This window comes from Panthera pardus, unplaced genomic scaffold (assembly GCF_024362965.1).
Source record: "Panthera pardus isolate Hobbes unplaced genomic scaffold, ASM2436296v1 HiC_scaffold_17, whole genome shotgun sequence".
Taxonomy (NCBI): Eukaryota; Metazoa; Chordata; class Mammalia; order Carnivora; family Felidae; genus Panthera; species Panthera pardus.
In genome coordinates, this window is record NW_026526732.1 from 2,729,743 (window position 1) to 2,742,211 (window position 12,469).

Below are 12,469 nucleotides of genomic sequence, written 5' to 3' on the forward strand. Positions count from 1 at the left end.
TTCACTTTTCTCAGCGTAGACGACCGCTAACTCGCCTGTTGGGTTTTGGCTTTGCTGACACTCGCTGGGGCGCCCCTGTCTTCCCGCTCCCCGTTCTCCAGATGACCCGCTATGCAGAGTCCTAACAACTGCGTTTGCGTACGTAACTTGTAGTCATTTGCTTAGCCATGTTCCTGTAGCGGAATGTTAGCGCCACGAGGCTGGCGTGCCTCTCACTCACCGCTGCTTTCCAGGGTTTATTTCACAGCCTGAGCGATTACCGCATCTCTCTCGAACACACGGATGCGCAAGGAGAATGACGCGTAACATGCCGATCGCGTCGGGGGCTGGCACCCCGCTGGGAGGAACGGTCAACGCGTTCAGTGATGGACCAGCATCCAGAGCATTCTCTTCTGGCAGCCACAGGTGCTCCGGTCGCTGGTGGGAAGCTTCCCTCAAGGCTACCATTTTCTGAGCCATTTGGCTTGTTGAGTGTGAATTAGCTCGCTGTATCTTCTCGCTAGAGAAACGGAAGCATTCGTTTCAGGACCGTTGTTGTAACGTTAAACAATTCCCATTAATCTGGAATGTGTATGTGTGGCCCGACGCACGTATATGTCCGTACAGATTCACGAGTAACGTGAGTTGTTTCATGTGACGAATTTCACTCCGCTGCCGTGCACCGTTTTGGCCAGCCCCGCGGTGAGCACCTCTCAGATCATGAACTGCAGCGTGAGAGAAACGAGAAAATGTGCACTTGGCGGTACTGGGAAGGGGACAGTGATGTGCAAGGGTCTGGTGGCTCCACGCTGAGAGCCGGGTGCCGGCCCCTCCTGGAGCAGCGTCTGCGTCCCCCGGGGAACTCACCCCCGCTGCCTTCACCTTCTTGGGTCTTGAAGATGTGGGTAAGAGTTTAGAACAGCATTTCTTGGATCCAGAACGTGGCTGATCAGGACAGTGGCCCTGCAGGGCTGTGGGCTGTGCCCGTGTACACACTTTATTTAATGACCTGTTGTATGTGGGGGGGCCAGAGCAGCGGCCCCTCCTTCCCGAGTAGGGGTGCTATTGTGTGCGGAGTGGGTAAGGCACTCCCCTGCCCTCCGGGGCCTACAAGCCAGCAGGCCACACCTGCCAAGACAGCTGTGGCCATACTGGGTGACCCAGGGCACCACAGAAGTGGACAGGGCTGGGGGACTCGCCCCCCGGACTTTTGTCTGGGAACAGGAAGCCGGGAGGGAGTTGGCCAGACCGAAGGCACAACATACACCCTGGAGAAACCCTGCTTGGGGGGAAGGGAGGAGGTGAGGAGCAGGGGTGGGCAGGCAAGGAGGGGTGCACTGGGGCCACAACAGGGCAGGGGGCTCGGGAACCATTTTACGGGGCCTTGGGCTTTGTTCTGAGGACAACGGGGTCCTCAAGGATTATAAGGCTTGGATGTCAGCGTTGGTCTGGTCACGCTGTGGAGAACGGGTTGAGACGGGGTTACGAGATGGAGAGTCGGGGGCTCCCCTCTGCGGCAATTGGGACACACGTGGCAGGTGCAGAGGATGACAGAAGCAAGGACACGACGGAGAAGAGGCTGAGTCAACGTGGGAACGAAAGGGAAAGACCCCCAATAGCTGAGTCACGGGCGGAAGGTGTGCCTGGCTGTTGCCGTCAGAGGAGCCGGCAGCGGGGAGCCGGGAGAAGGAGCCGGTGTGGCCCTGGGGACCGCGCCATCTGCCGCACACCGGGTGCCCCATCGACAGGTGCTGCTACAGGATTCTGGAGGTCGGGGACACAGGTCAGCCGGACACCGTCCGGCGCTAGCAGTGTGGATGGTCGCTAACACCACGCGGCAGGAAGTGGTTCCCACAGCAGGGCCGAAGCAACCCCCGCCCTCCTGGATCGTGCAGCTGTGACCCCGGTGGCCTGTGCCCTCACCCCAGCTGGGGGCGGCGAAGCCCTGTGAGGCCACACTTGGCAGCTGGAGACATTTTCTCGTTGGTCGGGGAGCTCCGCCTTCAGCTCTGGAACGTTACTAGAAATCTCTCCACAACTGAGCCAGTTAGCGAGGCAGCAGATGCTGTGACAGTGACGTCACTGCATTGGCCGGGCCGTGAGTGACAGGTGGCTCCAAACGGGGAAGATTCTGTGCAAATTCCCCGGGGAAGAATCGCCCGGCCTCCTGCCCCCGGTGCTCGCCTCGACGTGGAGCTAAGCAGGTGGTTTCTGCGTAGGTCTGACTTGCCAGGTGAAACTCCTCAGGTCCCCCAGTCCCCACGCGTGTGGGCGTGAGGAGCGTTTGGACGGGCCACCCCTGTGAATTGCGGGGGATTCACGGGCATAAAGATACTCTCTTGTCTGCTCGTCCAAAATGCCACACAGATTCCCCATGAACGGCGACGTCCGCTGATGCCTGATAGAGACGCTTCTTAGTTTTGTCCTTCCACATGGTGGTGAGAAGCCGCATTGAGCGAGGGGAGAGTTCCTTGCGGGGGCCTGAGTGGTGCTAGTCAGTCACGGGAGGCAGGCTGAGGGTCCCGACCCCTCGGCTGCGCAAACCAGCTGAGTCACTTTTGGCCGAGACGTGTCTCAGCGGCAGTACGGTCAGTGGACCTTATTTTTTATGCCTTTTATTTTTGTGGGCCTTCTGCCCGACTTTGCTAAGGCCAATTTAGCTGCTGTTTGGGGACGCACAGACGAGGAGCCTAGCGGGCGTGGTGGGAGTTTCGAGCTGGTGGGCATGCTGTGTTCTCAGGGAAGGCGAAACGGCACGTTGAATCTGCCAGCCACAGCCCGTCAAGGAGCCGTTGGGGTGGATATTAAGGGCAGAGACGTTTCTTTTTAAGCTCCACTTCAGAACGGCGGGGGCCATTTCATGAACCATCGGGGTCCGCCTTAGACATCCGTGGCCACAGATCTGGAGGGAGGTTCCGGTTTAGGAACCCGGAGGACAGCGGTCGGACACAGGAACAGTGAATCTTTGTGGCTTTGCACTTAAGCCGCGTGGCGCTGGTACATGGCTTACGTTCTCCCGGTTTTAGGTTTCTTTCACAGAGGCCCTACCCACGGTTCGAGGAGGTCAGAGCTGCTCAAAATGACAGAAAGAGAGACTCCGGGAAAAAAAACGCACGGAAGCAAGACTGACGACGACGGAGTCGCGTTCTTAGCGGCCCGTGCTGCCGGCTCCCGGGCACGAAGACGGAGCAGAGCGTGTGCGTTTGGCCGGGGGCGGTCGGCCGTGTGGTCCAGCTGCCCCCACCGCCCTTGGCTTCCAGCTAGTGGCGCGTCTGATCTGGGCTTCGCTCAGGCCCGGCAGACCCGCAGCAGAACAGGTGGCCAACCTTGCCCGCTCGCCACCCGTTGGAGACGGCGGTCCCTATATTAAGTAAATGAGCCCGGGGTGCTGGATTAGGTCAGTCCCTAAAAGTGGTTCTGATTTGGCCTCGCTGCACGGGAACGGCGTGTTGCTGCCGCCCGGGGAGAACCAGCCCGGATGTTGACAAACCCCACTGGGAGGTGTGCCTCTCTGGCACGTGGGGCACTGAGACTGTCCACGCTCCAGGAGGAGGAGCGGGCGACTCCCGGCCCTAAACCCATTTCTCACCGAGGCAGGATGCTTTCTCGCTTCCGGCAAGCTTTCTCGAAATTCTACGGGGCGCTGTTAGTAAGTACCTTCGCTGCTTCTTTACAAACTGCTTCGGAGCACGCCGTGTTGTCCCGTCTGGGAGCCACACTGGCCAGTCCCTTAGGTAATTGTATTTCAAAGTCACCCATGACATTGCTAACCTTTCTCCCTCGCTTCCTGATACTTAATATGAGACCCGGAGTGTGATTTTTTTTTTTTTTTAACTTTCACTTTTGTCATTTATTTTTCTTCGTTTAGGTGCAAACTCGTCCCGCTTGGCTGCTGTTTTTGTTTATATGTTGAACTCGCGAGGGGGTCCTGTTGCCCAGCGGCTGCTCTCTGGCAGACGTTATTTGATCTCGCCATTGAGACTGCAGAACCTCGCTCGCTCTTGGGCCCCTGCTCGAGCTCTGGTCTCTGGGGGCAGCGGTTTTCTTTTCCGCAAGGGGCGAGTTTAGGTTATCTAGAGCTGGAGGCACAAGGTAGGAGGCTGAGCAGCGTTCAGTCCTTTTAGGTCTCTGCCGATTTTTTTATTTTTTATTTTTTAATGTTTGTTTATTTTTGAGAGAGAGCGAGCGCACGTGCGTGTATAAGCAGGGGAGGGGCAGAGAGAGAGGGAGACACAGAATTCGAAGCAGGCTCCAGGCTCCGAGCTGTCAGCACAGAGCCCGACGCGGGGCTCGAACTCCTGAACTGTGAGATCATGACCTGAGCTGAAGTTGGACGCTCAACCGACTGAGCCACCCCGGGCGCCCCTCTGCTTATTTTAGACCACTTTGTCCTCCCAGCCCTCCTCCCCTGAGCCAGCAGGTGCCAGCAGGTGAGGGTGAGGTGGGAGGTGGTCTTGGATCTGGACTTGCTCTGTGGGGCATTGGCACAAGCACCCCCCATGCCTGGCTCACCTTTGTCTCCCCCTGGGAATCCCGTTTGACAGAACTGTGTCTTTGTTAATCTGTGGTCCACTCTCCCAACAGGATTCCCTGTCCTGTTACTGGTCCTGTGTAAGAGGTTGACTTTAATTGGTCTGTGGATATTCACTGAGCATCATGGGGAGCTGCCCAGCGAGGGGGGGGGTGGGGGTGTGTGCGCCCTGGCCAGCTTCCTCCTAGCTTTCTGTGATTCGTAATATTCCCTTCTAATCTTTGGATAAACAAGTAAATGCCTGGATAAACAAATGCCTGGGGCACCCGGGGGGCTCAGCTGGTTAAGCATCCGTCGTTGGTTCAGGCCATGATCTCGCGATTGGTGAGTTCGAGCCCCACGTCGGGCTCTGTGCTGACGGCTCGGAGCCTGGAGCCCGCTTCGGGTTCTGTGTCTCCCTCTGTCTCTGTGCCCCTCCCGGACTCATGCTCTGTCTCTCAAAAATAAATAAACGTTAAAAAAGATTTTTTTTTTTTTTAAAGAAAGAAACGCCTGAAACATACTCAGCACTGTTATTTGGAATATGCCTTTGCCTCAACCCTACGGGGCCTGCAGCCCCTTTGAAGATTTAGACCGGAGTCCTTAGATCGTGTCAGGGCCTGGGGTGCCGTGCACCCTGTGGTACTAACGGGGAGCGCACAGTATGTGGTATAAACTGGGCGCAGTGGTGAAGAAAGTGTCTTGGAGGCGGTCAGACCCCACTGGCCCCTGCGAGGACGCAGACTTGGCAGGGGGTGCCCGGCTGGGACGCAGGAGCAGTTGTTGGGGGGCCTGGCGGGCCTCGCCGGGGTTTGTGAGGAGAGACCGCCCCTGGAAATCCTTGTGGAGTCGCAGGTGAGGGAGGCCTGAGCTGCAGGAGCCGCGAAAGGGAAGGGAGGTCCCCCCGCCGCCCCCCCCGCGCTCTGAGCCGGGACGCGAGCCCCAGACGGCGCCCGTCTTGCCTGTTTGCCCTTTGCTGGTTTCCGCCCGTCATGCGTCACAGACGTTTGTATGTATCTGGACAGAGCGCGGGTTTCCCAAGCTGAACCACCTGGGCCCGAATCTTCTAGAACCTGAAGGATCTTTGAGAGGTTTCACTTTTGTTCTCGCGTGGCGAAACCGCGACGGGAACCGTAGGAACCGTGTGCGGTTGGCGCTCACGGGTGCCGCACACTGTTTATGACCCAGCTAGCCAAGAATCTATTTAAAGCTTTCACTTAATTAACGTTCCTTATAAAACATAGAGATGTCAGTGCCAGGCAACAACCCTTGTGAACGCGCGTGCGCGGCAGGAGCACTCGGAGGTCTCCGTCCCCGGGGACTTCCCTGAAGAACGGGAACAGATAGGTCCGCCTTCGGTGCAAGCACACCGTCGCTTGTATTTGTACACGTGGTCACTTGCGTCTGAAACTAGACCCTTCCAGAGGACCAGCGCTCGTTAGGCGGCGTGTCTGTGTCTGTTTCGCAGACGAGGAGCCCGAGGCCATCTGGAGGAGGTGAGTTGCCCGGTTCCCCGGGTGGTGGTGAAGCCGGGGGTGTGACCGCGCGGGCCAGCTGCCGAGCAGAGGCCCCACGCCGCCCTCCCCCAGGGAGGGGACGTTCGCCTCATGCGTGGACAGGACGGCCGTGTGGCGCCATGTGGGGGACCCCGGCCTGGAAGTGGACGAGCGGGGGTCACGGTGCTCTGTCTGTTAAGGATCCTTACGACTGTGTAAAGCGGTTCGTGGCCACCAGGACGTAATTCTGGCCGCAACGTCCGCGTCTGATTTCCCGATGTCTGCCGGGAATCCCGTCTGGCTCTCTGAGCCGACGGGCGTGTATTTCTGCGGCCGGGACGCTCCGTGCCGAGGAACAGGCAGATTCGCCGCCATTCTGCGGGATGGAAAGGGCCAGTTTGCTGAGTCGTTGCTCTAGTGGGTTCTCTCCGGGTATGTCGACACCTTTCCGCGCCGGAGTGGGATCCTCACTGGATGCGAACGACAGACGTGACCAAGTGCACGGGCTCGTGTGTCCAAGCCGCAGAGGCACACGGCTCCCTGCCCTCCCCCTGCCCCCTCCAGTCCTCACCGTGCCCCTTCCCGGACAGCCCCCTCCCGGCCATCGGCACCCCTCCCCGGGGAGGGACGCAGTCAGGACTCCTGGGCGCCTGCCGGCAAGGTCGGGGGCCTCGGAGCGGGTGTCGGTTCCACCTCAGCATCTGGTGAGTCCCTATCATGGTACCTCTCTCTGTGGGGCGATGGCAGGTGGACGCCCACTGTCCCAGCAAAGCGCACGGGGATGCTGGGCTCAGCCCCTTGTGGCTACCACCGGGCAGCCCTGTTCGGACTCAACAGACGTTTGCCTGTGAACCGTGGGGGCCTTTAAATGCACGGGGTTCAAGCAGCCAGCTTACACGGTTGTCCTCGGTTACCCACGCCTGTCCTCTGGGGTCCCTCCGGCCGGCCCAGGGTGCGTCAGCTGCACAGGGCCAGCCGGGGCCGCAGGTCTGAGGGCACAGCCAGAAGGAACAATGCACAGTGAGGCTGGCCGGGCTCAGCCTCGCCTCCCCTCCCCTCCCCTCCCCTCCACCTCCCTGTTCCTGTGTCCAGGCACATGGTTTCGGTCTTCCCTCTCGGACTGAGGGGACACACGCGCCCACAGCAGGTATGGCGGGCACCTGGCCCCCGGGTCGGGTGAATCCAGAAGCCTCCTGTCGGAGGCAAGAGAACCAGCCTTTCCACGGAAGTGGAGAAACCGTGCATCCAAGCCCCAGCGGGGGGCACGCGGGGCTGCCGGTGCTCACGGCCGCTGCAGGGGCTGCTTGGGCCGAGGGGCCCGGTTCCGCGCCGCGTGCAGGGAGGGGAGCGTGCGGCGGGTGCTGGATGACAGGGGAGGGGGAGTCTCCACTGCCAGACGACCGTGTGGAGCGCGAGCACCTGTGTTGTCGCCGATGTTGGAGCGGCTCCTCGGGGCCGTGTTCGGATGCCGGGCGCCGCTGAAAGCCGCCGTCACCGCTCAGGGAGTGACGGGCCCAGCTGCTCCAATGAGTGACCTGCTCTGAGCAGGGGAGGCGGTGCCCACAGGAGGGCAGGGGCGGGCAGTGTCGGTGCACGGGGGTCTGGGGTGGGCGGGAAAGTGTGCTGTCGGGGCCCCCGGCTCCCTGTGGCCAGTCCTGAGCCGGGGCTGCGCGATTGATGACGCCTGTGGCCGGGCCTTCCCCATCCGTCAGTCACACGTGGTAAGTCCCGTGGGTTTGAGTGTCTTTCTTGGTCTTCGGCCTCCACCTTCAAGCCCTTACCTGCTCACTCAGGATTACATCCAGGTTCTCTTCCTGCTCGAGACTCTTGGGGCTGTGGGCAACGTGCGTGTAGGTGTGCGTGTTAGTACAGATGTGCGTGTGTACAACAGGTGTGTGCGGGCGTGTGCAGGGGCTGACTCATGTCTCCAGCTCGGAGGACCCCCTCATCGCCGCGCTGGTCCGATTCCTCTCCGCCTTTCAGTCTGGATCTGGGAAATGGAGGCGTTGTTGTGGCTCTTTGGGGATTAAGCTCCCGATTCCCCGTTAGAAGATGCCAGCCCCGTTTTAAGTGCATTACACGTAATAACCCACTTAATCCGCAGAAGTCGTAGGAGGCCGGTGCATTGGTTACCCCACTTTACGTAGGCGGGAAGTGAGCATGAGCAGGTCGCGCGTTTATAGGCGTGCACGCTGGTGTGTATAGAAACCATTGCTAAGCTGCCTGTCACGTTAGTGCCGCACAGCTAACCCGGGGCACTTCCTAGAGCCTGGAAGACTTGTGACTCCAGCCGCGCGTCGTTTCCCCCGTCGGCCCACGAACGTTCCGTGCACGGAAGCGGCGCTGCGTGCCCCTCGCTCAGAACCCCAGCCCGGGGTGACGTGTTGCTTCACGGTCCTGGTCTTTGCTAAGTGGCCGTCAGTGGACCTGGGGAAGATAGCGTCGCGTGGGTTCCTCATCACCAGTCCCCTTAGGAGTTACCGTCCTCGAAGGCGTGGCTCTGGCGGTAGGGTGTCCTCCGCGGGCGAGGGGGGGTGGCCAGAGTGGGGCCGGCACGGGCAGGGGGTCAGAGAAGACTTCCGGGCGGTGGCTCTCGGCCGCCCCCAGGTCTGGCCCCCGTGTCCCGGTGTTCACAGCACGTGTGCCCACGGCCGAGCCCGGCACCTTCCAATCCCCCCGAAGACGCACCTGCACATGGGCCTCAGTGACCGCGGGAGCCTTGCCCGAGACTGTGGGCAGAGGAGAGCGAGGGCAGCAGCCGTGTCCCAGGAAGCCCAGGGACCCCTGCCCCGCCTTCTGCCCTCAGAGACCCCCCATCAGCTGCACCCCAGCCAGAGCCTCCACTGTCCTTTGTCCCGGCATCACCCCCCACCCCCCCCATCCCGCTCTGGCCAGGTGGGGGGGGCCGAGCTAGCAAGGAAGCCCCGCTCACAGAGGCCGCTCCCGTGGCAGGCGGATGGTCTGGCGGCCTTGGTGTCGCTACTGTATCTGGGGCTCGTTCCTGCTGCGCAGGGCTCAGCAGTCTCTCCCCGCGGCTCACACCGTCTGGAGGGACGCTGCCGAGGGCCCGTCTCCCGCGTCTGTGCTCCGATGGGGCAGAAACCCCGTGACCTTTCACGTGGTGCCGGGGTCCGCTGGCCTCCGCTGTGTGCCGGCGATCCTGCCCCTTCCTCAAACGTTCCCAAACTCAGTGTGTCTGAATGTTCTCGGCTGGCCCTTCAGCCCAGAAAGTCAAAGTTTAGCAAGACACATGTGGGCGGCTCACGGTGATGGGATTTGCGTGATCCAGACGATCCGGTAAACTGGCTTGAGTGGAGAAATAAATACGGTGAAGCAGACAGACGCCGACGGAGAAACACGTGCTTCTAACAAACCCCTTTCCCTCCGGAACCCCGCCCCCCACCCCCCCGCCGCCCCCTTTGGCTTCACGGACGGGAAATCCCGCGGCTGGCCCCCGACCCCGCGGCCACGACACGGGCGCCCGAAGTCGGAAGTTGCTTGCGGCCGAGGCTTCCACGCAGCACCCCTGCCCACGGGATTCCGGGGCTTTCCACCGTCGGGCTCGTGGGCACCCGGCTCTCAGGATGCTGCCCAGCTTTGTTTCCCTGTCCCGATGGCCGTGCCCGCCGCTCCTGCGCGTACGGGGCCCTCACCGGCCACCGCTGCTCTTGTCACCATCGTGGACGCGGAGGCGAGCGCTGAAGACACGATGCGGCCGAGTGTGCTGTTCCCACGGCCCGGGAAGCGGTGGCAGGAACGAGGCAGGCGCGGAGTGTGGGCTCGTGTCCTCTCCTCTCTGTGACCGGCCGGCACGAACGTGTCCCGGGGCCCCTGTCGCCCTGACTCGGTCCTTCCACGCCTTTACTGGGCCACATTCTCCTCTTTCTCCTTCTGCCTGCCAACGGAGGACATGGAGCGATGCCCCCGCGTGCGCGCACGCCCCCAGGGCCTTGGGGGGGCTGTCGGGGCAGCCGGTGTGCACGGGCACCAGAGGGAGGCCTGGGTGCTGCCGCAGGACCCCTCGGTGTGGCGAGGTCCCGCCCGGCACAGTTGGAAGCAGTGGACTAGATGTGGGGACGCACAGAGGAGTGTGATCCGGCTGGCAGTCAAGGCGGTCTTCATGGAGGAGGTGACGAGTCTCACAGGATAAACAGGAGGAGCCAAGTGAGCGGAAGAGGGGAGGGCACAAGTGAAAGGCAGGCCATGCGATGCCATGGGGGACACAGTCTGTAGGCAGGGGACAGGCTCCCGTGGCTGTTGCAGGGCTTGCCGGGTTGAGTTTCTGTGGCGGGTCCTAGCACAGCACTGCGGGTTCGGCCCTGGCCCCTCTGTGTCCTTCTCTGAGATCATCTGGAAGCATCTTCCCACCTGCACGTGAAGCTGATAAGAAGCTCAGGAATTCGTCGAGGGACGAGGACAGCCACCTCCGCCAGGCTTGGGAATGCGTCGAGGGACGAGGACAGCCAGGCATCCCGCGGCAGGAGAGGTGGGCGTGGCTTGGTGGTGCCCCCACGCATCCCCACCCCTAGTGACCAGCCCCGGCTGTGACTGTCGTCGCAGTGATGGGGGCCAGCAGGACCGGCCATGCCCCTGTCCCTGGTGTCCGGGCCTGATGAAGCTCGCCCGCCTGTGTCTGGTCTGCGAGGGCACCGAGTCTCTCCGGCCGCGTGCTGCCCTCGGCCCCTGGACCCGAGGTGTGAGGTGGAGACACCGAAGCTCCTCGCGCACGCTAGCCGGCCCGTGTCACCTGACCGCGTCTGTCGGTGTCGCTCTCGGAGTCTGGTGGTGCCGTCCCAGCAGCATCCGGACCCGGGCTGCAAGTCCACGGCTCCCTCCCCCGGCTCCCGGCTTGGGGCTGGTTTCTCAGTCCCAGATGGTCACCTTGGCCAGGAGAAACCAGGTCCACAGAAGCGTGAGGACCCGAAGCGATGATGCGCGGAGGCGGTCCCCACAGAAGCTGGGCTGCAGGAGGGGCTACGAGGCCGTCGGTTCGAGCCCATGGTCTTCTCCAGTCCCGGATGAACCTGCGCTCCCAGCAGCCTGTGTCGGCACAGGAGACCCTGTCCATGCTCCCAGGGAGCTTAGGGCGGGAAGGACAGGGACAGAAGTGCCCGGTGGGGCCCCTAACCACAGACGTCCCAGTGCTGCTGTGCTCCTGGCCCCGGACACTCGTGCCGCGTGCGTCCAGGCCCCCCTCTGCGTCTCCACAGCACGCAGCACCGCCCGGCGCGTGGGGACGAGGCGCCCTGGCCCCCCGCTGTTTGCATCAGAATGGCCCTGGTGGGGGGGAGGTGGCACCCCTCCCCCCCTCTGGGTGTCCACGAGCCATCTGCCCCCACGGGCTTCTCTTTGTCTCCATGTTTCTTAGCCACCCAGATACAGCTCTTCAGACTTGACGACATTCTGTTACTATCGAGTAGAAAGAGGTAGAAAGAGCACCACCTTGTGAACAGTTAGGTCCAGGCTTTCTCTCAGGAAACATGCTGAGTTGTTTGGGGAACAGGTCAGGCTCGTGCTGGGAGGTAAACCCGCTGAGGGGGCATCCGAGGGGGCGGTGCCCGCCGAGACCCCACCCCTCCTGGGAGGGCAGGGGCTAAGCCTGTTCCCTGACCCCCGTCCCCGCTGCAGCCAGATGACAGGCTGAGCTAACAGACTCGCTTCATACTGTAGGTTCTCACAGGACAGAGTCCGGGGCGGAATCGGGGCATCGCCAGCCTTTGCTGCACCTGCTGTGTTCCCGGCCTCGATGCGGGAGCAGCTGGGGAGAAAGGTCGCTCTGCCGCTGGATGGCACCACGGGGGTCTGGCAGCCCTGAAGGACTGGCCCCCAGGACGCCCCCTCCCACCTGCCACCTTGCGCCTACGGGCCAGCCAGTTCCCTCACCACCCCGCGCCCACCATCCGAGCTGTGGATTTTGGCCCCCGAAGGTGTTAAGCGCCCGGAATGCGTTCTTCTCCCACGGTCTCCATCTGATACATGCTCTGGTGGCATTTGTGTGCGGGCAGTGATCTGGGGACATCGATTTCCCAGGCAGAGGAGCACTGTGGGAGAAAAGGACGTTTGCTGATTAATGGAGGGAAGAGTTGTAAGCCCCCGTTCTTAGGTGAATCATTAATTACAAATGAAATCTGACATTATGTGACCACATAATTAATAAGGTAAATCTAAAACTAATAATTTAAACTAATGAGATAATTTTGAACATTTCAGATGTCTGGAACTGAGGGAATGAGGTCTATAGATTGTAACTGACTCTTGAAGCATTTTTTCTCTCGTTTACTCATTGCCGGGTTGGGAGGGCATGGTCATCGTTCTTGCCTTTTCAAGACTTTCTTCTAATTAAGAACATGATTGCACAGGGGCGCCTGGGTGGCTCAGTGGCTTAAGTGCCTGACTCTTAGATTTGGCTCAGGTCAGGATCTCGTGGTTTGTGAGATTGAGTCCCACGTCGGGCTCTGTGCTGAGAGCACAGAGCCTGCTCGGG

At 61.1% G+C, this 12,469-nt stretch overlaps 1 protein-coding gene across 5 annotated transcripts in view; it reads left to right on the plus strand.

The window, feature by feature from the left end:
• The window catches only part of RPS6KA2 (ribosomal protein S6 kinase A2), a 347,458-nt gene that overhangs the window by 119,317 nt on the left and 215,672 nt on the right, over nucleotides 1–12,469 (plus strand). The window contains exon 1 of one of the 5 annotated variants that reach the window (XM_019412765.2): nucleotides 3,443–3,628. The exons of the other annotated variants lie outside the window; for them this stretch is intronic. Within the exon in view, the coding sequence (XP_019268310.2) occupies nucleotides 3,458–3,628 (171 nt within the window). The 5' untranslated portion in view covers nucleotides 3,443–3,457. Of the gene's footprint in view, nucleotides 1–3,442; nucleotides 3,629–12,469 lie in introns of those variants that run through there. 5 annotated transcript variants of the gene reach the window in all.